The sequence below is a fragment of the Patagioenas fasciata genome, chromosome 16, assembly GCF_037038585.1.
Source record: "Patagioenas fasciata isolate bPatFas1 chromosome 16, bPatFas1.hap1, whole genome shotgun sequence".
Taxonomy (NCBI): domain Eukaryota; kingdom Metazoa; phylum Chordata; class Aves; order Columbiformes; family Columbidae; genus Patagioenas; species Patagioenas fasciata.
In genome coordinates this window covers 8,008,906-8,034,651 of record NC_092535.1, presented here as the reverse complement: position 1 = coordinate 8,034,651, position 25,746 = coordinate 8,008,906, and the positions used below count along the sequence as shown (strand labels likewise).

The following is a 25,746-nucleotide window of genomic DNA, read 5'->3' as shown; positions in this document are numbered from 1 at the left end:
TTGACAACAGCTTTAACATCTGATAGGAATGCAGGTCTGAAAAGATCAGCCAGAAGCAATAACCTACTTAGGAATTCACACAGAAAAGCCCAGCCAGCAGAGTGCCACTCAGACCCAGCCCGTGGGACTGTCCTGCAGAGTTGTGTGGTCCTGTGGCTCCTCCCGGCTCAGCCGCAGGCAGCTGCTCTGCCCCGTGCTCTGAATGTTGTCCCAACATGCTGCAGGTCCGGGCTGACCCTTACGGGTGAGGGCAGCACGTTTCGGCACACACCACAGCAGAAAAGGATGAAGAAGATCAAACACCTCGCCCCTATTTCCCAATATTGGCAAATTTAGGAACTGCATTCTCCCCTTTGTAAAACTGCTGAAATGCAGGATGGGCAGGATTTCTCAAATTCAAAGCTGGTGGTGTTCCAACAGCTTCTCTTTGCCACTGATCCCATGTCCTAAATGGACTTGTTGGATGACCCCAAAACTCCGAACAGAGCAGAATTCTAACCAACCCATCCACCCCAATGCAGTGCCTGGTATCGAACTTGAATCCAGGATATTTCTTCTGAAGTGAAACATTTGGATGCATTATTTAACTTTGCAAAAATTGAACAAAATACACGGGTGAGCGGGTGCTTTTGCTGTCAGTTCTAAAGCACTTTACAATGGCAAGTTACTTACCCGTTTGAAGCCGTTCTTCGAGAGCAGCCTGTGCATAGTCACCCCCTGACACCTCGGACCCGTCGCGGCCGCTCCTGCTCAGTGCCACTGAAGCACCCTCTGGTGGCACTGAGCACCCGCTGCCCCGGGTGCTCACGGTGAGCTGGTTTGTAACTGCTGCAGCTCCTCTGCCGTTCAGCTGGTGCTTCCCTGAAACCTGTTTTTGCTAAACTTTTTGTCATTTCTCTCAAAGTTAGCTGAGTGTTAGTTCTGAATAATTCCAAGTGTCGAACTCTTCTTAAAGAGGTCTCTGTTAGTTTTCACGGCTAATTGCCTACGGAATGTGTCTGCTTCTAATATCAAGACCAAATCAAACTTTTATTATCAAACACTCCTGTTTCGAAGGTGTGCCTCCTGTCCAGCTGGTTTTCTGCAAAAGCCTTTTATCAGTTCTAATCTTCACCACGAGAAGCTCCTAATTAAGCTGCCTGTGTGCCAAGCCTTTACATTCAGGCACACAAAGTAAGTAAACCCAGTTTCAAAGTTAAATTAATTTAAGAAATTCTGACACAAAGACCTTTTCTGTGGTGGTGATTTGTTTGCTTTCAAGCCAAGGCTGTAGCTGTGCTCATGCAAATCTGTAGCTTTGACACTCAAAGATTTGTTTTAATCTACATGAAATAAAGTGATTTTATGGGATCTACATTAGACCACTACATCTTCACAACTACACCAACTCCTGAGTGAGAGGCACTATCTGCTGCTGCAAACAAAGGGCTCCGTATTTTCCAGACCATTTATGGGTTGGTATCAGCACTCCTTGCAGGCACAGGCCATCTTCAGGTTCCGAGTTCAGTACAGATCAGACACAACAAATCCTCAGCACCAAGATTAGCAGCAAAACTTGACGCCAAAGTGCAAGAGATCACCCCAAAAAACCCCTTTTATTTGGGGACTAGCAGAGGAAGATCTTCACTGGCTATGCAGTCAAGTGAGCAAGTTCAAAGAACTAAAGTAGTATTAGTAAAAAAAAGCAGAACAGCAATAGAGGGTGGTGATTTTTTTTAATCAAACCTTCATCACTTTCAGTGTTGATGACAAGAGGTAAACCACCCTGATTTTCAAAGTGCATTCGGAGGTTGTACCAGGTTTCTGTCCCCCAAATATCTCCCCTTATACTGAAGCCAGGCAGCTATTGTGGCAGGAGCGCTGCCTTTCTGTCCTCCAAGCACCTTGGGGGTGCTTCAAAGGCAAAACAGGACACGCCAGCAGCAGGGACCAACCTTCCTAACTTAAAAGGACACTGCAAAAATCTTCAGGTGGCTGCCAGGCAGATGTAACATACCTTGTAGAGCAGAGAAGGGGAGCTCCAGGAGTTCACAGCCAGATGATAAATTGCTCTCCAAGGATCCCACCGCTCCCTTTAACGGACTGGGTCCCAGGGGATGGTGGCTTCAGCAGCCACCACTGTTCTGCCTCAGCCCACAGCACAGCTGGGAGCACAGGCAGCCCCAGCACAGGCCTTGGGGTTCAAGTTCAGCACCAGAGCTGCCTCACACCAGCCACTCCTGTACTACCATCTTTGCAAAGCCAGAAGATATCCAGCGTGAATTTCTCAGAAGTTCTGGCAGACTCGTCTTAGGTATTCTGATCATTATTTGGTTTGTTAGCAGCTTTTCTGAGAACTCTGCTAGTTACAAAGGGTTAAGGCCAGACCTACATAAACAGCAGCCACAGGTCCCAGAAAATGGCCAGTAGCATAAAGTAAATAATTTTTATTCCCCTAGTACTACTCAATACTTATTGCCTCTTAGTATGGGTTTACATTACAGAATATAGCATTAAGTAAAGATACCTGAGCTTTCAAGGAGTTAATTCAGATGCCAGAAGTAATTTAGTTACAACAGTATGGAACCTGGCACAGGCTTGTTTATCCTATGGGGAAGCACTCAGACCAAAACCAGGGCAATAAGTTTAACTACAATTTCAGTCATTGCAGACAAACATACTTATGACTTAAGAACAGCTCCTCACTTTAAGTAAATATTTTTTTGTAGTTAGTAGTTGAGTATTTTTAATAGCTGAACCAAGAGCAGAATATCCACATACACTGCACTCAGTTAACAGTCACAACTTAAGTTGGGTCAATCTTGCCTGAAGAGAAGCATTAAACTGGCACCAGTCCATGTGCAGACAAGGCCTTATTTTTTTGTTTTCACAACACTACAGCTTCCTACACTTCTACCTCCTGAGTCATAATTGCTGTCCTGAGTGTACTACATTTCCCCTGCTGTCTTTACAGTGATATATGTCCTTTCTTTCCTGTCATCATACTGTTATCACAGAAAAACAAAACAAAAAAAAACCCAAAAAACAAACAAAAAAAACCCACCACATAAATTATGTATGCTATAATCTAAGCATTTTGGTACGCACATTTTCTGATGTATCCCTATTGGGGATACATTCCCTTTACGTCTCCGTATTTTGTTAGACGTGTACAGGAACAAAGCAGCCCAAGTGCCCCTTGTGTCTGTAATTTTTAACTCTGTGAATAGGTCTTGGGTGTAGGAAAATTTAACTGCAGAAGAAATGAAGAAAACAGAAGGGGATAATAAAAGGAAATTTATATCACCCGAGGCAGGGTGCTACAAACCTGCCCTTCCACCTCCACGAGGTGGCAGCATTAAGCTCTCTCCACAATTCACTGCTGTAAAGCAGGAGGTACTACAAACACAGGACATCCTGTATTTAAGTCTAATAAGGTAAGTCAGCTGAACCTCAAAGATTTGAAGCACTGATGGGTAGTTACTATAGTATACTTACAACTAGGTAGTTTAAAAATATGGATACTGCAAATGTCTACCATTTTCTCCTCCTTCTGGATTCATTTGCTATTTTAAAACTGCTCATACATCTGCTGCTGACTTCTATTTGACAATTAACAGTAAAAATACAGAAGTCTCAAGTTTTGCTCTATCAAGCAGAAAACCTGAGTTCAGGTGCTTCAGACATACACACTGATACTGCTGAGAAACTTCTGCATCAGCAAACTTCAGGTTTGAAGGGTTCCTTTACTCCCTTTTCACAGGGCAGCAGCGAATGTAGTGGGCAAACACTGTTACAAATGCAAAACATGATATTAATTAGTGTAAAACTACGTATAAAAGTTCTCAGCAGAATCACACAAGGAGTGGATGCAAACTGCTTTTGTGGCTCCTTCTGGAAAAAACTTGTTTATGTATTATGCTGTTTAAAGTTTGTCCTCCTTCAGTGTAACTAAAAATAATGGTTCCTGTTATTCTAAGATGTATGTTAATCCGCTACCACACTGAAATGTTTCAGTAATCGTTTTGGATGGTGCTTCCCCACAAACACCTGGATGATCTTAACAGATAATGAGCCCGTTTTGCTTTTGTTGTGAATTCTGTAAGTCCTCTGATATGACCTACATACTGATAATTAATGCTCACAAGACAAATTCAGGATTTCTACCAAAACTTCAATCTCTGAACAATGTTCCTAGATCTCAACAATCCGTATACTTGTTACCAATTTGGAAGCTAGGATGACTTTTGAAATTCAATGTAAAAGCTGAGCACCACATATTATTTTCCTAACAAAATTAAAAGCAACATTTCTGAAAGGGAATGTGACGCAGAGCTTATCGCTTCTTACGTGTGTAGCTCAAACACTGCTTGCAACTTTAAAAGTACTTGTACTTAATATTCGCTTATCAAAGCAAGATCAAGGTATTTCCCACTCTAGTTATTAAGTGAAAAATAGGATTCTATGATTCTGTTCACTGGGAACATGAAGATGTTGGACAGTCCTAACCAGGCTCCAGATTTTGGTGTACAAAGATAATTTCAAGTACAGCCCTAACTTATCCCCAAAAAAGCTAGTGAAAGAAAAAAACAGGAAGCAAAGAAATATGAATGAGTGGGGTAGCAGAGAAAAAGAAACCACTGCTCTATAGAACTGCATACTACTAGCACCAAAAAGCTGCCTTCTTTTTTTTTAAATACGAAACAGTTTGGGAGGAGAAAAGGTGGCCTGGTGGAAGGGTTTAGATGCAAATACACTACTCTATGCCCCTATTGCCCAGTATGTCTGTAAGAGTGGCTTGATCTTCTTGCTACTACTTAAAACTAGTGTCATACGTAACAACAAAATCTTGCACCTGATGAGTACAGAGTAAACATATAAAGTAAATTAGTGTATAAAATACGATAAACTGACTGCTGGAAAGAGTATTAGAGAGTAACTCTGTCAATCACATCAAGTTTCCTTAATTCCTAAAGGGCCACGTGCACTGAAGTCACAAGAACGGCTTTGCAGAACATGGCTTGAGGCTGTGGGAGAACGCAGGCTGTGGTTTGAAATACTGTATTCAGAAGATGCCGGCCTTGGCCTCTTCTAGGAGACCTTCAGTCCAAACATTAGACACCCAGATGTCTGAACTAGTCAAATGTCTTTCAAAATCAATGTTCAGAAATAAGTATTTCTAAACAGTGAGTCACTTTTTTCCAAGATCAGTGTCTAAACCAGATTATATGTTTTGTCCACTGAAGGTGTTTGTCTTGACAGACTAGTTGGACTTAAGTAATTCTAACTTTTAGATACTTGCAGTGAAGTGAGACGCCTCACACGAACTTCCACAACGCTGTAACTTCTATGATTTGAACTGTATATAAAGATTGGTTAAAGAAATGAAATCTTGTAGAACACTCTTAAAGATGATGCAATAGCAGCTTCTCAGGAAGATTACAGATCAGAGCCACTCAATCAAAAATAAGGACGGGTTTTTCCACAAATACACAATTTCCCTGGCAATTCAGTAATGGCACAGTCTCCGCATATTTGTACAACTTACCTTAATAACAGCATCTGAAGTTCTTCCTTGCATTTGATATGAGGTTTCTTCATCACATGAACTAGCTGGTTTTCTATTCATTATTAAAGTCTGGTATATACATAGTTTCGAACCAATTTAACTACAGGAATCCAATTTTCTACTGGAATTGATTAAAACTGTATAACCGCCAGCGTGGTAAAACTTAAGGGCAACCCCCCTTAAAAAAAACTTCAAACTTGCTGCCCCAAAACCTGTATTCCTGTCTCCCGGAAAAAAAACTACGGCAATAAAGACATTTTAACTGATTTGGTTATGAGACAAAGTGTCACTGAAATTTGACACGTAAAATAAGCCCTTATAGATTCCTTCATAGCTTTCTCTCCTCATTTTAGTTATGTTTAACCCTACTGCTACTGACCAAAAAAAAAAAAAAAACACCAAACAAAAAAACTACAATTTCTTTAAAAGAAACTTAAAAAAAAAAAGCAAGTTTATCAAAATATGTATCTTAAGCATTCACTATAAAAAAGGCAAGAGGTCCAAGTGTACAAAATATGCAACAAAAATTTGCAGGGAAAAATCATGACCATTTAAATATTTGATGTCAGTAAATACAAATAAAATATACTTAGTAAGTCTACTATGTGCTATAATAATGAACAGCAGTTTAAGGTAGCTGGTGTTCCCTCAGTGTTTAAAAACTCAATCTCAAAAAAATCTCAAAGATAATTTCTAAACTTATCAGCTACTTTATATATAGTGTGTTTAATAACTAAGGTTTATTTTTTAAAATAAAATGTAAAATTGGCTCAAGTGTGGTTAAGAATGCTGTGGGAATGGAATTTCTGAATTTGTTAATCTTCAAGTGAGTAAGCATTAGACACCGGACCATGTGTTTTGTAAACATCAAGATTTCATCTGAAGTTCCACCTCTGCATTATAAAACTACATCAAAAAATGTCATTAGCAGAAAGACCTGTTCAGGCCACAAAGCAGTATCACTTACCTTTGTGAGAGTTACAAGGATGCTATTAAAAACCTGCAAAAATATGCAAGGCAATATTTCTGCCTACCAGCCACTTCAGATGTGTTCTTGTGTGTGTGGATAACGTGTGAAGAATGAACATATAAATAGGAAAAAAAATAAAACAGTACTGCCTCCCCACAAACTTAAAAGTAAAGAATGATCCTTAAATTATTTCATGTAAGGAAGAAAAGCAGCAGGAAGAACTTGGATATACTTGACAGTTAAAAGCTGTTTGCAGAAGTGTAAAGTATCGTTGGATACCACGTTGAAGGTTTCATTCTCGGCACTAGCACTGAAAATGCAAGACCTGAGAGACAGGTGCCAAATCTAAATTACAAAAATACAATTCAAATTAGTACAGGCAATTGCTGATTCAGGGCACACACTGTGCAACCTTTTTGTAAAACGTAACATAAACATGTAAATACTTACCCTTTCTATATTAGAAACTGTTATTGTCTTTATGGGAAAAATTTAAAGCTTAACCATGTCGTTTTCATCCAGAAACCAGCTGGGCAGATTGACAGGCTCTTAATCATACAACTGTTATACAATACAAGTGGAACTTCTACAAGTGTCTCCCATTTGTGTGCATCTTTGTGTGTGAATCTTTGAAGGTGGAGAAAAGTGGTTTGGTGCCATATCAAGAAAAAAAAAAATTCTAAACTCCCTAGTCTTGCAGAGCCTAGAATGGATGGGTATTCAAAGAAAAGGTAAATGATTATTCAGGAATATCCCTATGCGATACATACATTTGAACAACAGTGAAGATGATATGGCAGGAGTCCTTTCAGGCTTTACAGCATTGTAATTATGATCGCTTGCCCAGGACGGTGTGGTGTGTTCTGCCGGGGTCTCTCTAGCAACAGGTTGAGCATTTGCCTCAGTCTTGGCCGTTGTCAAAATAGTTTTCTTTGTATTCATGTCTCTTTTCTCAGGAAATGGTCTCTTTTGGTTTGAAAGAGGCTTAGTAGTTGCCTGTATGATTAAAAGATGCTTAATTACTAACAATCACCTAATAGTTCGCAAACAAGCAAAGATATAGTTACATACATGTACATAAATTTCTTTTACAGTAAGCTCCTGCACATGCACTTGCAATGAGGTAATTTAACCTTCACATCTATAAAGCAAAGATAATATACACTGTAACTTCAGGAAAAAAGAATGGTAAAGAAACCATCCCCAAACCAGCACTGGGTTGGTTCAGGCCGTGTTTTTTTTTTTTGGTCTGTTTGTTTGAAAAACTACTGGTCATTTTATAAAGGTTTCAAAAGGGAAAAAAGTACTTGAATTAATCTTTTCGCTTCCCAAAGCACACATACAATGCAGTCATACTAGCTCACAGTTCACAGCAACTCCAAATTCATGTCCAAAACCCAGTAACTGTGACTTTTAAAAGGTTAAATTATTTTGGAATGGAATTAAAATAAAAAGGTGTACTGCTTATACTTTAAAGCTAAATTAATTTGGATTTTTCTTTTGTAAATTGCACTGCCTTCTACAAGGTCCTTTCAAGAAACTGTCTTTATCTAGAGGCAGCTATTAAGATTTTTAAAAAGTGTCAAGAAAAAAATTTATTGTCAGAAGAATCAAACAAAGAGACCAAAAAAATAATTAAAAAAAATAAATTAGAAAGTTCCTTTTCAAAGCAAGACTTCAGAATTTTATTGGTCTCGAAAAGGAGAACACAGAAATAAGCTACTGTGCTTCAGAACAGCTGTTCTGGATCAGGAACATTCACTTACCTGCAGCTGAGATTTTGGCACGCCAGGCTTTTCAGATTTTGGTTTGATCTTCTCTTTAGGTTTTGGTTTTGAATCTTTGCCAGCACTTAAAAACTTCATGGTGGCTGCAGCGTGTTTGAGGATACAGTCATTGCTGCAATACACGGAATCGGGCTGAGCTAAATTAAAACAGCCAGGACCAATGCACTTGGATGCACCAGGAGCTTCAATTACCTAGAGATGAAAACAGAGCGAGTTCAAACATCAAAGAGGAAGCAACAAATACAAACCTTTATCATATGTACAAATGCTTAAACATCATATGCACAGACCACAGCTACAACTCTTAGTGACTTACATGATTACCAGCATGAAAACAACTTTCATTAATGGTATAAACAGAATTTTACTCTTGTAACACCCTATTTTCAGAATGTACTGTATTTTCAAGTGCTTGGTCTGCCAGCAGTGAACTAAGGGAGGCTGGTGTCCTAAATTATCAGATCACATAAGCCCACAAATGCTTCTGTCTGATCCTTTACATCATGTAAAAAAAATGTCCTTGACAACACAGAACTGGTTTTTCAAGAGCAAGGTTTCTAAAACACATTTTATGTCTCCCCAGCAGCAGCTGTCCTCACCCATGCACACAGCAGGAGGAACTCAGCTATTGAGGTGTACAGATCATTCTTGCTCTAGAGGTTTATCAAGTTTAATTTTAGAAGTCTCCAACTTACATAAGCACAACATTCTCCTAGACAATCCTGCAATAGCTTAATGCTTCTTATACACTGAGAAGTTTGCATATGCAATTTGTATTTTCCTCTACTTCATCATTACTCTCCATTTATACCAAAGTGTTATATACTAAGCACTTCCCCTTCAAATGTTAAGATTAAGAAAATAGCCAATTCCTTAAAGGACATCAGGTCCAAGTCCAGAAATATCTGAAAGCTCTTTAGAATACTTTTCTATTTTGTACACACTTAAGTGTGAAATACAAGAAAGAAGTATCAATTCACATTCCCTACTAAGCATCTCAAACTTCAGATTAACTGAGCTGTCATTTCTAATTAATTTACTCAGACAGTGACAAAACTCTACAGCTATAAGTGCTTAAGGACAGCACCAAAAAGGAGTCTGTCCCAAAGTGCTAATACACTAAACATGTTCTTCAAGACATAGTAAGAAAAAAAAGAAAATGTTCAAGATGTTGGCATTAGCACAGTTGCTGAGGAACTACAAAGATGACCACTATAGAAGTAAGTTTTTAAATTTGTGTACATTGAGCTGAAGAAGCTTCTTTGCCTGTATTTTGAGTTGGACATGGAATTTGCTACTACAAAATCTAAGCTTCTTGTGTATTTTATGCCAGAATTTGTGATAATTCAAAATACACATTTTTTTATGTTAAAAAAGGGCAGTACAAGGCAATTCTCTATGTACTAAAAACTTTAAGACGCATCAAGACAAATATCAGAACTTCAAAAACTAATTGGAAGTAGAGAGGAAGTACAGCTGGAATTAACTCCAACAGATACTTGTCAATAGTAAGTAAAAAGTTTCGCTATCGTTGAAAATGTTCGAAGTTGTTTGAGATTATTTCAAAGCTAGCATAAATTAGTCCATAACTCTAATAATTTTTTTAAAAGGACACTTATTATTTGACTTCCAAAACAGTATTTATAAAAGGCAGAATAACACAAAGCATGTAGGTGTAAGGAAATGCCATACATAAAACTTTTAAATTCCCCAGTTCAAAAATAACACTTTGGTTTAGTTCCTTTACTGATAGAACTACAGATAAACTCCTGCTAAACAGTGATAATCATCAGGTTTTTTTAAGATTTACAGCCATACAAGTAAGCCATTGTCTCAATGTACTCTGGGAAACAAGAAAAATAAAGAACAAAATACTTACAGGCTGAAATATCTTTAGTTTTTTCTTCCCACTTGGATTTGCAGCTTTTTCAATCCTACCCTTGATACCTTGGTCCTCGACAGATTTTTGTTCAATTGTTCCTATGCTTGTGAATTCTGTGCCATCCACATTTCCTTGCCCCAATTTAGCTTCCTGCTGCTCTATTTCTGAGACTGGCTCATCCTGTCCCTGCAAAATGGTGCAGTTTGGACAGATATAGTCCTCACCATTCCTTTCCAGCAATCGCCCTCGAGCCTCAGAAATACCCACGCAGTCCCCATGAAACCATTCCTCGCATCTATCACAACAAATCATAAACCTGAAAAAAAATATAAAACAAAGAACAGTAAAACATGGTGAAATCAAGAGACAACGTTCAACAGGTATTCCCAGCAGCAGATCTTAGATATCCCTCTAAAGTACCAGTACTGCTCTGCCTCATGGTTCATTTCTGTTTACATTTATCCCCTCTTTTAAATATTTGTCATAAAGTCCATCCCAAACCTCAAACAAACCCAACACGTCATTTACATATACTCAAAAAATAAGCATTAGCATTTAGTTGAATTTTTCATCACAGAAAAATTCCACCTACTTGCACTGCACTTTCAGTTGAAACCTTTGCATACCTGTTGTTGTGAGGCTGACGACAAATACAATACAGTGCATTTGGGTCATAAATCTCAGATTCAGGTTTGCTTTTGGGCGGTTCTTCAGGTTCCTCATCTGAGACCCCTTTTATGCCAAGGGCAGGCTTCACCTCTTCCTCAACCTGAAGATCTTCAGTGTTTGTTTCCGACACAACCACTTGACTTGCGACCTCAATGTTGTCTGCAGTCTCAGGCTCTTGTTTGACAGACAACTCAGGCTCAACTTGTTCTTCAGACTGGACATCACCTGTTTCTGTAGGATCCTGTTCTGGATTTCTTTGCCTCAGGCGTGTCTGTATGTCCTTCAACGTCATCTCCGCAGGTTTTTGTTCGACACGTTTGTTTCTTAGCCGATTCTGCAGTTCCTTTAGTGTTAACCCATCACTATCACTATCAGAAGTATCATCATCTTCTATCTCCTCCTCCTCCTCGTCGTCGTCTTCTTCCTCTTTTGTGCATCTGCTTTTAGAGCCTTTCTGATCCTTACTACTCCTAGTCCTAATCCTCTGAGTTGCAGGTTTTATCTCTGGAGTGCTCTCAATACTGTCTTCTGAAGCAGTTTCAGCATCTGTCGCTGTACAGGATGCTGGTTCACTGGAATCTTCCAGCGTGGTAGGAACAGTCCTCCTTCCTCTGCGTCTCACTGTTGTAAGAAATTCTTCCACTCTTTCCGTTCGCTTTGGTTGCCGTCCACTCCGCCTGAGGTTTAAGCTTTGCTGCTGTTGTGGCTGTTGTTCACTAGAGTCCATGTCAGCATCTACTGCACCTTCTCGCTTGGCGATTGTCGTCCTTCGAAACCCCCAGGTTTTCCTGAACTCTTTACTTGTAGGCTTGACAGTTTTTTGCTCCTCCTCATTGCTTTGCTCACCTTTCTCATCCAAAACTGATGCTAAAAACAAGGGAATAGTTACTAAACTGATGGTGAAGATTTATTCTTAAAGTATTTTTTTTCCAACATAGTATTATTTTCTTTTTGATAATATATATATCTCCACCTCATTTTATGACTCTGAAAACAGATAAAATGCTTTCTTGTGAATGTAACACCACAGCAGTAGCAATTAAATGTGTCACTGAACACTGTGACAACATAAACCAGCTGTTAAACCTTTCTGTTATTAAAAAAATATATGTATATACAGATATACACACACAATGAACAAATAAGCATATTTTCTGCTCAATTTGAAAGGAAGAAACCTTACCAGGAGAACTCTTTTCCATGTTGTCAATATAAGATACAAAATCTAATAGCACTGGCTTTGGAGGCACAACATATTCGACAGGCAAGTAAATACCTTCATCACACTGAAAAGCTGAAGAGAAACACAAGGTTCAAAACTCAGATTCAAAATTATTCATAGACTAAGTAATAAATATTCTGATGTAATCCCGTTATGTTATTGTCACAAACACTTGAATTTCAAGCCACTAACAGTCACTGAATATCAACAAAAAGCTGACTAAACTCCTTCAAAGACAAAGCACTAACTTAAATATATGGGTCTGGACATTATACTGACATATTTTATTAAATAGCCTTAGGATTTCTGATATTTCTCAAAAAAATCTTTCACGGTATGAACCTATTCCACTCCTTTCACGGACACATAACTGTCTGTGCACCAGAGTGAAAGACCACAGAGTAGAACAAGATGTCACCCAAACAGGCGGTACAGACGCCGTTACTGGTTTAAAGGTGAGGATGGTATTTGATAGTAATGACCTTTTCTGGTAGAAAGGACTGCTGATTACCTGCAGGACAATAAGAAGCAATGTGGAAACAGCAACCAGTTCAAAATAATTCAAAGTTGTTTAGATAATATAAGGCTAGTCAAACAATAATGAGGTTTTGGATTTTAAGCAAAATGTAAAACCAGAGAAATACCCTAGTCTTCCTTCTTAACATAAACTAGGTCTATGTCTTGTTTATTGAACAGTTTAGCTGCTGTTTTTAAGTTGTTTCAGAAACATTTGTGGGTATTCAGGATACAAGAACACTTTCCCTTCATACTCTAACAAGGTTTACTGGATAGCAGAAATTAAACAGAAAAAGAACAAAAAATCTTCTCAAATATCCCTCTAGAGAACAAATAATTTGTGTTGACTTAAACTTCAGAAAGGCTGCTCCTTGACAGGTTATTTACAAAAAGGTTTTCAGCCCATTTGATCTATGAGAACGCAAAAAAAAAATATCCCCTTTTTCTCAAACGTCTTTTCCAGCATAGTAGGAGACTCTCTTATATGAGAAGACAGAAACATCTGAAACGGCACTTTGAGTAATTCAGGAATAACTTGGTTTGAATGAGTATTAAAGTTAGTGTTACATCATGGTGCAATGTTTTAAATGAGCTTCATGCCATGTAAATGCTCTCCTAAATGAATGCTGAAACTACACTTTGCAGTCACTGCAATTCCATTTCTCACGTGAAACTCTAATATGCAGTAGGAAGTATTGAACTGGGTGAACAGAAACAGTTCTTTAAAAAACAAGAAAAGATCTCCCAGCTCTCCGCCCAAGAACATTTGTTGAAGTAGTTCTATGCGTATTCTTGACTCGAGAATTGCACAGGTTAAGCCAAAAGGGAACAGTAGCAGAATTCCTAAATAGCAATACTTGCTGAAAGAATCAAAGGCATTTCTAACAGCTGCACATTTTACAGCTGCAAGGTCCCAGTGAGCTTTTCCCACTCCTGCAGTGTACAATGCTGATAAATACCTCCTTATTTCATATACTGCATCAGTTGCATTGCTGTTCTGCTTTACCAAACATGATCTCTCTATTGTGCAACTCCTCTGCTTTCCAGTGTTATATTTAACAATGCTATGACAGAAACATAACTGTCAATGCTATGGAAACATAAACATCCATGCAGATATGCTAAAAAAATTAACACCTAAGTTGTAACTTGAGTAATTTCACTGAGGTATTGTAAATGTCGCAGAGTCCAGAAGATCAATTTAAATAGGAACTAGTAACTTTTAACATTACAGCCAGAATAAAAAGTTAATTTTAAGCTTGTAACACATGGGTAAAAAGCTGAAATGACTTCAATCCAATATAAAATTAACTTCCCCCCCTAAAAAAAAAATCACTAACTATATATTTTTTTTAAACACAACACTAAAATTATATTCACATCAGAAAAAGGCTGCAATGGAAGTAAAGGAACAGTCAAAACAGTTAAAGCTTACATCTTTGTTTACTTTGGAAAATGAAAAATTGTTAAAAGCTACAAGCAGAAGTAATCCAAATTCTGATACTTAAATTCCAGATAAAATGTAAAGAATTAACTAGCCTCTTCAATGTCCTCTGTATGTTTTACCTGGTGGAATATCAGGGGGTGGAATGGTTCCTCCCGGCAGAGCTGGATAAATATCAAAGATAGACCAGGGCTTCAAAGGATCAGCATTCAGCATTATCTGGTCAGCACATTCTAAATCTTCTGATGCAGAAGCACCAAACCAAGTCTTTGAGCTGCCAGCAGATGCTGTCAATCCTTCTTCTGCTGGCTCCTGGAAAAAAAAAAAAAAAAAAAAAAGGAAAATAAGGCATTGATACATTTATAGACTTATCTTACTATTGTTTACATACATTTGGAACTGGTTTGCCTCTATTACATTATAAAGCAAACTCTGTTATTTTGCCTTCTTGACTGTTTTCTAATTCCGAAAGACACCGAGACTGGAAAGAAAAGTTGAAGTAAAGCAATACCACCTCCCCTGCTTATCAACAGCCGAGACCTTTGAAATAAACCAAAAATACGATCACACTCTGATCAATTCATCTAGATCCTATTGAGACTTCCAAGAGCAGTAATAAACTGTAATCAACAGGCCTATTCCATTTACAGTATTTAAAAGCATTCTGAGAATGAAATTGAATAACCGTATTTTGTGCTATGAAAACTCAGAAATGCTTTTAAACTCCTTCGGCATGGCCAGGGTTACAGTTTGGATGATTTACTGGTTTGTACTACATTTCATCACATAAAACACTTGCAGTTTTGAGGATTTAAATCCAAGAGGCTACTTCGTGGTTTTGCAAGGTGGGATAATAAAAATTTATAGCGGAGCTTCAGAATTAAGGAATATTTCTTATCACTGTCCCTTTCACTAATAGGCTTTGCAATGTAGAAAATTTCAGAAGCTTTATTTGAAGGACAGCAGATTATATCAATAACACCACATTCTTCCAAGAATTAACCCTTGGAAAATATTTCAAAACCACCAGGCTTTCATCAAAGCCATCTGAACAACTGTTTATTGCAGGGTCCCAGTTCACATGCAGAACGGCAACGGAACATTGAGTGCTTGCTTCTGAGCTCGCAAGAGCTTGAAAATCAGTAGGAAATGCCTGCATTTAACCCAAAGTAGTCTACCAATGTGGAAGAACACTAGAAAATAATTTGGGAGGAAAATGAGGACCAGATGGACAGGACAGAAACAGTCAATTGTGAACTGGCCTATAAAATCTATCAGAGGAAAAAAAAAGAACAAATCCAGACACAGACTCTGTGTGTCAGCATTCTGCAACTAAGGATGTGGGAAAACAGCCATAGTAGGGGTAGGAGGTAACTAAAACATTAACAATTCTTTCAAAGGAGTAAAAACTTATTGTTAACACTCCCGGTGGGGAGACATGTAAATTTAAGAACAGAATACATAATCCTTCATAGACATGCCAATACACAGCTTGACTTTTCTTTTTAAAGAATACGGCATTTTTCTTCAATTCTCTCAAGCCCCCAAATCTTAAAGCACCTTCGCTGTTTAGAAACACATTTTATTTCTTAAGCAACTATCATCTCTAGGTATTCTCCAATGCCATGTCACTGTCTCAACAATAAGGAGAGGGAAAAAGAAAAAGCCCACCCCAAATCTGATTTTCATCAGTGCATCACTTTATTATTTCGTGACCAATAAACCTCAAAATTTGCATGACTCTGGCAAAGTACAATTAGGAAAAAAATGAGTGTATAGCTACATCCACACCAGTATTTCCTTGCAGAAGGTGGACATTCTTTATTAGAGATTACATACATTATCCACATTCTTTGATTCAGCTAACTATTCCCACTCCAAAAAGAGAAGAGACAAAAAAAATACAATAAACTAATTTTCAAGTCCCTTGTGCTATATCTCATGCTATTTAATACCTGCTCTAGTACGTATTCTGGTCCACTATCTGAATCAGTGCTTATACCCGGGGAGTCAGTCACTGATGGCTGAAGACAGTCTGATTTAAAAGCACCTTCTTCCGCTCTGCTGTTCTTTAATAAACTTTCAATCACACTGTTCAGAATCTCCAACTTATCAGACATCAGACAATTGTTAAGTGATATGCCTAAAGGAAGAGGGAAAAATCAGCTAATCACTTCTTGCTCAACTCTAATATTAAACTATGAAAACAAACTATGCCTCTAGAGCATGCAAAAAGTGCATCCTATTTGAATCATTTATCCAGTAACACACTAAAGAAAGAATTATCTAAAGTATTGTCTTCCTAGAGCACAATTATGTATTTAAACACAAATAATAATTGAAAATTAGGAGATTCTATGCAAGAATCATACTGGTTTTTGCATTTTGCCTTCATTATTACCTGTATTATCACCTCTACTACCTACAGGAAAAAACTTTAACAGAACTGCAATTTTAAAATAATTACATATTTGAGAAGTATAAAAATTCAGTACACTTAAAACACTAAAATTGCATACCCCCGACATTTGCTATAAAATGCGTAGTTTATTATAATTATTATTATTATTTAGTACCTCCATTTTTTCCTCTTGCCATTTGGCCTATATTATTTTTCATGAAAAACAGAATAAGTTTGAAACTTATTTGTGATGAATCTGCTCTTGCAGAATGCATCTCAATGAAGGTTAAACTTAAATGCCTAAAAGGAGCTGAAAAATCAAAGATTATTAAAACATAAAAGCAAAAAGCTCACAATTACACTTTTTAAACCTACCAAGCCTGCTGGCACTTTTAAGCAAACGTTCTACTAACTGCCTGCAAAAATATTTACTACAACATAAGACAACTTCAGAGGTCTTCAAATATCTGTTTCTCTTCCCAATTGAGTGTGATTTTTTTGTTCATTTTGTTCTTCAGTTTGCTCTTCAGTTGTAGTTGAAATGCTGACAGAAACATAAGCTGAAGCATCAAACTGTTTATCTTGTTTTAAAGGAAGTGAGTGTCCATGATCAACTTAGTCTTATTCCTCCTAATGCAGCAAATTAATCACATTTCTAAAACTGGTAATTCTAGCTGGAAACTGAAAATTATTGTACTTCCCCAAATAGACAACTCCCACCAGGCATCATCCTGCCTTGCTGCCACATCACCTACAGAAAGTATATTATGTACCTTTCGAAAAATCGAGGCAAGAATCTCAAAATCATGTAAATAACAAACATATACACTGTTGCTTATTCAAAATGTCCTCTGGTTTTGCTTAGGTTAACAACATCTGTGATAAGTGATCTCCACCATGAAAAGGTGTAAGCTTTTAAGGCCTACTGTAAATAAAGTTAGAAACAAATCAAGAGTTTCTTAAAGGAAAAAAAATCTCATCCCCCTTCCCAGATGAAGAATGCTTTGCCAATACAAACCCCAAGCTGATTTAAATTGTTACATAAAAAACACTCCAGGTCCTCATTAAACGAAGGATTCACAGTGCTTATTAAATACACATTTATGGACTATGAAGAACAAAGTACAACCCTGTGCTACCTGAGCTGCTCCTGTCCTGCTCCCTTCTCCCATGCTCAGTGATATGGTCTCTGCCACACAGTCACCCACCCAACTCCTCAGCAGAGACTCAGCTTCTGAATCCAGCAGATAATGAACCCACCAAAGAGTAATGCAAAAGGATAAAAATAATTAACATCAGAACCGGTGTAGAGAGGTGCAAGAGGGATGGAGAACAAGATCCTCTCATGCAGGCTGAGCTGGTGCAGGATCTTGTTGCTCTCACTGATCTAAAATTGGAACCTAAAGCTGATGCACAGTATCTTGAGAAAGAATGCTCAGCCAAGAAAGCGTTTATTCAGGTTTTTCCTCCCCCATTAGTTTGCAGCCAAAATGCTCCTGTTCCCGCAAGTTAGGCACTTGAATTCATGCTGGACCTAAACTCCAGAAGCAATTGAAGCACAAAAGTACCCTGCCATAGAAAATTCTCAAAACTGTCACAAGCTTTTAATTTCAATTTGATCAACTATTCTTAAGCAGTGATAAACACAAAAACACGGGGCTGCCCACTCTGTAAGGCTCCAGAAGACATCACCCATGTTCAGCATCTCTCTGGATTCCCTAACTACTGCAAAATCGTAAGGATTTTAGTACATATAGCTTGAAGAAATTTCAGAGCAGTATCAGCAGCCAATCTGAGAGATAAAAAAGATATTCCCAGATTCCAAAACCTGCTACTACAACACGGCTTGTTCACAACACACAACACATATTGAAGTTCATCCTCCAACATGTCTTTATCAATCCATAAAGAGAAAGCTTTAATCTTTTTTTCCTGTACATATATTAGTACTCTCAAACAAAACCTCAAGAAAGGCATTACTGCTACCTACTGCCATCTTTGTAACCCACAGTTCACAGGTCTCAGGCAACATTTGCCCTTTTTTGTGTGTGTTTACATTTTTAGACAAAGGTCAAATCAACAAGTTACCAACAAATACACATTCAGGTCAGTATCTCCACTTTTATTTTTTCTCTCATTTCCCTGAAGAGGTAATAAAACATTCAGTGTGTCCACTGACTGCATAAAGATTTTGTCTTTTCTAGAACTTGTCATTTTAACTGCATTAAGAATTCTCTGTCTCAGTTAACCAGGAAGACTCCACTCTGAAAACAAAGGCTCTTGAAAGACAGCTTAGTAATAAAATCTACAATGAACTAAAAAAACCCCAAAAGAATAATGTCTCCTTCATCTGAGGACCCGTGTACCAAAAACAAACAAAAAAACCCCACCACCACCACCTATGCCAAAATTCAGGGTAAATGCTTCAGTTTCAGCTTGCTAGCTATTTTATGTAGTTTTTTTAAGAATCTATTTGAAAGATGCGTGACTTTTATCCTGTCATTACTGTTAATCTTAATTGTCAACAGCTTGACGACAAAATATGCTGCCCCTTGTTCCATGTTCTTGGACATTAGCACTCTTCCATACTCGGTCAGTTTGCTGTAATCTGCACAAATTCTGGAATCTCGTTATTTAGAGATTACACAAGCACCCTGCATGAGCACTTCAGTAATGTTCTAGATACATTACGGAAATCAAATGGCCAGTGTCCAAGGACAGGACAGAACTCTCAACCACAATGGCCAATATAAGGTTCAAGACTGCAAAGAAACTCAAAGCATAAGAGTCTTATACCGTCTAGCTTTTAAAAGCAAATATCATTAATCAGTGAACAGTTTCATCTCCACATTCTGACACAAGTCCAGTCTGTGCCAGAATACAAGATATTAGCTTCGGTTAGAATGACTTGTAACTGGTCTTTAGTATATTTTTCTGTGAGTTTCTTCAGAATTAAAAGACTTGACATGTAAGATACTTGTCTGGAACCAAAACATCCAGGATAGGTTTCTGAAACATCAAAACTGCAGGATGTTTCGAACAGGACAGAAATCCATTCCAGAATGATGTAACAGTGAATCCAATCACAACTGACACTGCTTCCTTGTTTTATTCCCTGTGAAGGAAGCACTGGGCCTGGTCAGAGTTTAAAAATTCCTAATAAGCAAAATTTTTAATATCACGTGATACAAAAAAAAAATAGCTGAGAACTCATATAAGGACATAATTTCTGATGCAAATAAAAGAAACGCAAGTATAGCTTAGCTGATGCTGCTCTCACTCAGAAGACTGATCCCACTGAAAATTACTCTACATCCCTATTTGTCAAAGATGACATCTGGGGAACCTGTATTCTTTCTACTAAGCAGCAGCAAAATTAATCCCTTGCATCAACAATCATTACAAAAGCAACCCTAAGGAAGTCAGTAGGGCAAAACCTACTTTGTAGATAAATGAGCAGCTCTACTCAGACCACGGACAAAAGGTCCAATCCCCTGACAACAGCAGGAAACAGGTTCTGCACCAGCACTGGAAAAGGTTCCATAACACAGGGTTGTGGTGCAGTTACCTCCATCTGCTCATCCACCAAAGACACAGGAGGAGACTACTTAGATGAGAAGCAAGGGAAAAATCAGGTGATGAAACTTCAATGTTCCACCGCCGCACGGAGGAGAACCTGCTTGGTCTAAGCCAGTCTTAAGGCTGGTGCAGAGAATCCCTGACATTTGTAGGTGCACATGAGCATGCAGAGACCTGACAGGACAGTCACATTTGTGCTAAAGATGCTATGATCATACAGTGCACCAATTCCTCCCACAACTAGCACATGGTCTTTTGTTTTCATATAAAATGTATCCACTGCCTACTGATTTAAGTATTTTCCTTCTGAAACAGGAAAACACCTTTCAGAAAGTTGTGAAATGGGAATGTCATAACAAGAGAGAAGTTATGAGAGTTGAAGAGTGTGAAAGGCAGCAGATGTAAGGCTCAAGCCTGGATGTGAGGAAACAAGAAAATTGCTGTGATCTTGAACCCCCTTTCCTGCCCCTCAAATAATTTATTATCTCACTGCTTGACTGCTATAGATAAGCTGTAGTTCAAGGTCGAAAGTCCAGATATCCCTGGTAAATACAAAGATTTTATGCCAGGAATAAGTTATATTTGGAAGATCATGTTAAAATAAAACTTGTATAAAATTGAATTATTTCACTGCTTTTATTTAGACCTAGAAGAATAAAATCAAACAGAAATAATGCTACAGAAAATGTAACACTTACCTGTAAACACTATGCTGGCTATAAACACACTAAATGAATTCCAAGACTATGAACAAACCTAGTACCTCACATACCCACAATGCTAACACCTTTAAAGTGCTAGGTAATTCCTTCCTATTCGGGACTCAATATATTATTCCCATTTTAAAAAATCAACAAGTTTTGAAATGTGCACAGTGCAGATTAAGTAATATGTAATTCATTAATACAGTCATGTTCTTCAGAAATACCCCATCCTAATTTAAGAAATGTGTACTGTTCTCAAATAATGTATTACAGGCAAATACGAGCAGCGTTATATAGTCAAATTAGGGCAAAGTACCACCAATATCTAGTTTTGAGGTAGCTTTTAGCATCTCAGTATTTCAACCCCAGATGCACTGAACACAGTATTGTCAGGGATGGCACCACTGACACCTACAACTCAATTCACATCCCACCCTTCCACTCAGAGCTGCTGGTTCTTCCCTCATCTCCCCATCTCCCTTCACAAAGGCAGGTTCCAGTGTTCATAAAGCCTCATTTTTCAGCAACTGGGAAGCATTGCGTAGTACCCCATCAAAGTTACTACCAAAAGTAATGGAAGAGAACTGACCTGGCTAGCATGGGAGACCAGGTTGCCCCAGGATAGAAAAAGTTGCATGGAGAGGAGTGGGGCAGAAAAATAATTAATTCAGAGGCTTCTGCATCTGTTGAAACCTCCTTCTTCAACCTCTCTGACATTTTATCACAAAATTTTTGAAGGTACTCTTGGGACCTTGTGGCTTCATGATGTGGTACCACAAATAATTCAGTAGTGTCAATCACTACCACCTTTCTACTGTCAGACATGCCTGGAAAACCACAGAGACCATTTCAATGAAGTTTTGTGGTTTGCAGACTTTCTGACTTTGAATGAAGTTGGGTTTTTTAGCTTCATGTTGAAAAATTATTCCAAATGTCAATGGTATAGTACAAAGTATTTGTCCTGTCTTGGTACAAGAGACCCCATTAAGTGCACATTTACATGATACCAAGTATTACCAAGATGCACCGCTGATGCAAACCACCTAACAAGATTTAAAATATAAACATTAACTACTTTTTTTTAATCCCCAAAGATGCAAAAACAGGTGTTCAATTTTCTTTTAGACTTTTCTCTCATGAAAGATGACTCAGGCTCAATACATTTATAAATTCCGTACGACCACTTTTTTTCCACTTGAGAAAAGTATCAAAGCAATATCCTAAATTGACAATAAGCTTCACAGAAAACCAATTTGACAGCTTACTTTTTAAAAGAATTAACCAAATGGATTCGTTCCAAGAAGTCAAAGAAACAGCTTCTCTTAGAAACAGTAAATACATTCACTTGGTCTCTGTGCTTGTAATAATAAATTAACTTTTCCATATTAAAATGTCTTTGGTCAGCCATTATTATAAACCCTCTCCACCGTATGTCTGAAACTAATGGATACACCATCACCCTTCCCATGATTTCTGTCAGGCTGCTCACTTACCTTGTGTGAGCATTCTAAGGAGGCCAGTGCCTTGCATGATGGTAACCGCACGCACAGCATGCACAGGACAGCAATCCCGTGCCTGTGCAGCAGGTGTGGGACCTCCAGGAAGCGTTGAATTCGATGTGCATGCACAGAACCACATCACCATGCACACACAGCACAGACTGGTGCGCAGCAGTTTGAACAGACAAAGAGTGACTCCACAGTACAACATAACTACTCCAAGCAAAACTGCATGAAGTTACTCCCTAGTTTATGCAACACAAAATACACACACACTGAAGTTTATTTGGATGTCTTTCAAACTAGAAAATCATCTTCCCAAGCAAAACATTTTTAAAAATTTCTTGTTTCAAATTGTGTCATACAGGATCAGAACAGTCAGAAAAAAATACATTAAAGGAGGGATGGACCACTCAGGAGGTAGTGCAGCAGAATGAGAACAGCAACAGGTATTACAAGTGTACTTTATTCTAGATAAGTAGCAAAGAGTGCTTCTTTGAACCAAAGTTCCCACCGCTAAATTCAGCTAAATAGTGCTTTCTCATAGAAACATTCAAGGCGCTTTAGCAGCAGGCTCACCAGTAATCCAGCAAACATGAAAATAGTAGACGAGACTGTGATCGTATCTACACTAGAGATATTCACTGTTACAACTGCACAAGTCAGGAACGTTAAGGGTACAACCCCGAATCAGCAGAGAGCTGGCTAATGACACCTGCAGAACTGTACTTTTACCTGTACAAGTGGTGTGTTTGCAGGGTGGGTACAGGTGTGCACCAGCCTGGTGCACCGCACACAGAATAACTAACAAAGCTCTACCAACACACGAGCACAGGCCCTTCCAAGCAAGGAAGCAGTTTATCTCAGGAGGAAGTAAAGACTTTGAAAGTTCACTCAAATTCCTTGAATGAAAAAAGTTACATTAGCAAACAGATTCTAAGATATTTGTGCAGAGCTTAGAGCTTTTGCCAGCCCCACTCTGCCTGTCAGGAGCCGGGCAAAGAACTGGAATCAACAACTGCACTGACGGAATTTTAGCAAAAATCAAACTTTAACATGAGGCACTTATGACCGTGCACATCTGCCAACCTGCAGGTCCATAATTGTGTTTGATACACAAGAATCGTATTCAGTTCAGTGTTTTCTGCATTTGAGGAAACATTAATTTTAAAGTGAAAGAAAAGTATTATATACATGACATTGGTGTTTTCTAGTCCAGAGCCTCATGAGAGCTTAGAAGACTAGGCAGGTACACTCTGTTGTGTTACTAACAGACTGACATTTGGCTTTTTTACTACTCCTATAATACCTTCTGAAGCCTTTTATTCACATTCTTCTGAGTAAGCTAATCCCATACCTGACCTAACAATGAACATTTACCTAAAGGCAACAAAATAAAATTTAATCTTTTGGTCAGGTTTATTTTTACTTTCAGCATCTGAATAGTATAAGCAAAAATGAGATGGCAAACAGATTCTGCTCATTAAGAAAAGTTGTGAGCAGATTCACCAGAGTGTAGGCAGTTCTCCTTTTTCCCTCATTTCTCTTTCACATAGATTAAGGGAGAAAAAAGGCAGCTTTCTGTGGTCAAAAGCTGAAACTAAAAAAGCAAACATAACCATCTCTGTACAAGTACCTTCTAAAGGTCCCAGTAAAAGCCAACTTTACAATCTACAGTTTAGGCAACAGAAATATCAATTATAAACTTTTATTGTTTCTTTCTCCATCACCCTGAATAAAAATATTTTACAAATGCGTATTACTTACTTGCCTAATGTTCAATTTCTGCTACTGAGCTTGACCTCTTCAAGTCACTGAAAATACACTTTCAGCAACACAGTTCAGTTCCTAATTCTTAGAGTTTACTGTGAGAACAGAGATAATGCACATTTAGTCTTTGTGCCTTCGCTCTTTAACTGGCAATAAAATTTTTTCCTAACTTCGAAGTCTATCAATGCTCTTGATACCACCCTATGACCCTCAAAGCATTAAATGACAGTAGACTAAAGATTCTTCTAATGAGGAGAAAAGCCTGACAGTGCACAAAAAAGCCACCAGTTCTTGCATAAACTAGATCAATCTGACTTAATATTAAAATCTTCTCCTTAAATATCCTACCACTGTCCTACTACTTGTAGCACTACAAGAGATACCAGGCAGAAAAAGTGCACTAGAGCATAAAACTAGTGCAGACAGACATGACCACTTCTGTCAACTAAAACTATCTGATCTTCCTCTTGCTGAGTTCAGTCCCTTTCCTTCTGTTTTATCAGTTACATTTTCTTTATAAACCCTCAGCTTAACTCCTATAATCCTGCCCTTTCTCTGTCCGCATAATATTTCTAGCTGAATTTTCAGACTGTACACAGAATTAAAATTGCAGTTTTAAGTTACAATGATAAAAACAATTACTATCTTAAAACAGAAAGAAATAACATAAGCTACTGCCAGAAAAATCTCAGTAGTAAAGCAGGATTAATTAGATCAAACACTGCTTTTTGATGAGTCCCCAACTAAAAAATATTTATTCAATTTTATTTATTATTTTGGACTCATACAACGCTATTAGCATTGTTTTGGAGAGTTTCAAGCTTGTTTGGTTTTTAAACTCAAGACATCTTAGTTATATGAAATGCACCCTCCACAGCATTGTGTGAATTATCTCTATTATATATTTGAAAAGTTTTTAAACCTATAAGTATTTTGTAATGCATATAAATTTGTAGCAGAACAAAAACTTCATTTACACAGCCATAGAAATCAATGAAAATAACCCTTAAAAACAAAACAACACAGAAATTTAAAAAAAAAAAAAAGCTATTTAAATGCTAGTCTTGAAATCAACAATTATTTGATTTGCAAATCACTGGAGTCATGTGGTCTCAAAACAGGCTGAAGGCTAACATAAGCCTTTATTCTTCCACCAAAGTCCATTAAAAAAAAATCCTTTATGTGCAATATGTTCCTGGAACCACCAAGGGAAAAAAAAATTAAGGCCTGACTGAACAGCTATTTTGAGTGTACTTCTATACTTATTCCTATAGAAAGTTCCAAATGTCAATGCTAACAAGCAGCTGGCATGCATAAAAGTGGAGCAGAACCCAAAATATCTATTACAATTAACACAGTATATGCTACCCTTGTACTGTAACTATACATATAATTTTTCATTGACCAGCAATTAAATTGCTTAAAAAGCTATTAAATTGTTTGTAGAAGTAGAAACACAGTTGAAGCTAGAACAATTCAAATTACCCTTTCAGAAAACTGTGTAAAACACAAACAAAAAGCAGTGAAAAATTTCTCATAAAATAAAGCAAAATATAGCTGAATATCAGCTGCCAAGAAATTTACTTAAACAAGGCTGTGACGATTAAGTATTCAAAACAGCTATCTCTGCAAAAAAAAATATCAAAGATTATACATAAAAACTAGAGAAACTATGAATGTCATATACATTCTTTTAACTTAATTAGAATTTTTTGTCTCTCTTAAGTTCCTTAAAGGAAAATGTGAACACAAGAA

General features: G+C 37.7%; 1 protein-coding gene across 4 annotated transcripts in view; it reads right to left on the bottom strand.

The window, feature by feature from the left end:
• DIDO1 (death inducer-obliterator 1) overlaps positions 1-25,746 on the bottom strand; it is a 49,944-nt gene that overhangs the window by 22,902 nt on the left and 1,296 nt on the right. For 2 of the 4 annotated variants that reach the window (XM_065849610.2, XM_071815635.1), the window contains 7 exons: positions 15,994-16,181; positions 14,161-14,350; positions 12,040-12,150; positions 10,814-11,723; positions 10,185-10,503; positions 8,285-8,497; positions 7,289-7,514 (listed from right to left, as the gene is read on the bottom strand). In XM_065849610.2, coding sequence (XP_065705682.1) covers positions 7,289-7,514; positions 8,285-8,497; positions 10,185-10,503; positions 10,814-11,723; positions 12,040-12,150; positions 14,161-14,350; positions 15,994-16,158 — 2,134 coding nt within the window. In that variant the 5' untranslated portion in view covers positions 16,159-16,181. Of the gene's footprint in view, positions 1-7,288; positions 7,515-8,284; positions 8,498-10,184; positions 10,504-10,813; positions 11,724-12,039; positions 12,151-14,160; positions 14,351-15,993; positions 16,182-23,988; positions 24,069-25,746 lie in introns of those variants that run through there. The other 2 variants (XM_065849612.2, XM_065849613.2) reach the window with 2 other exon arrangements.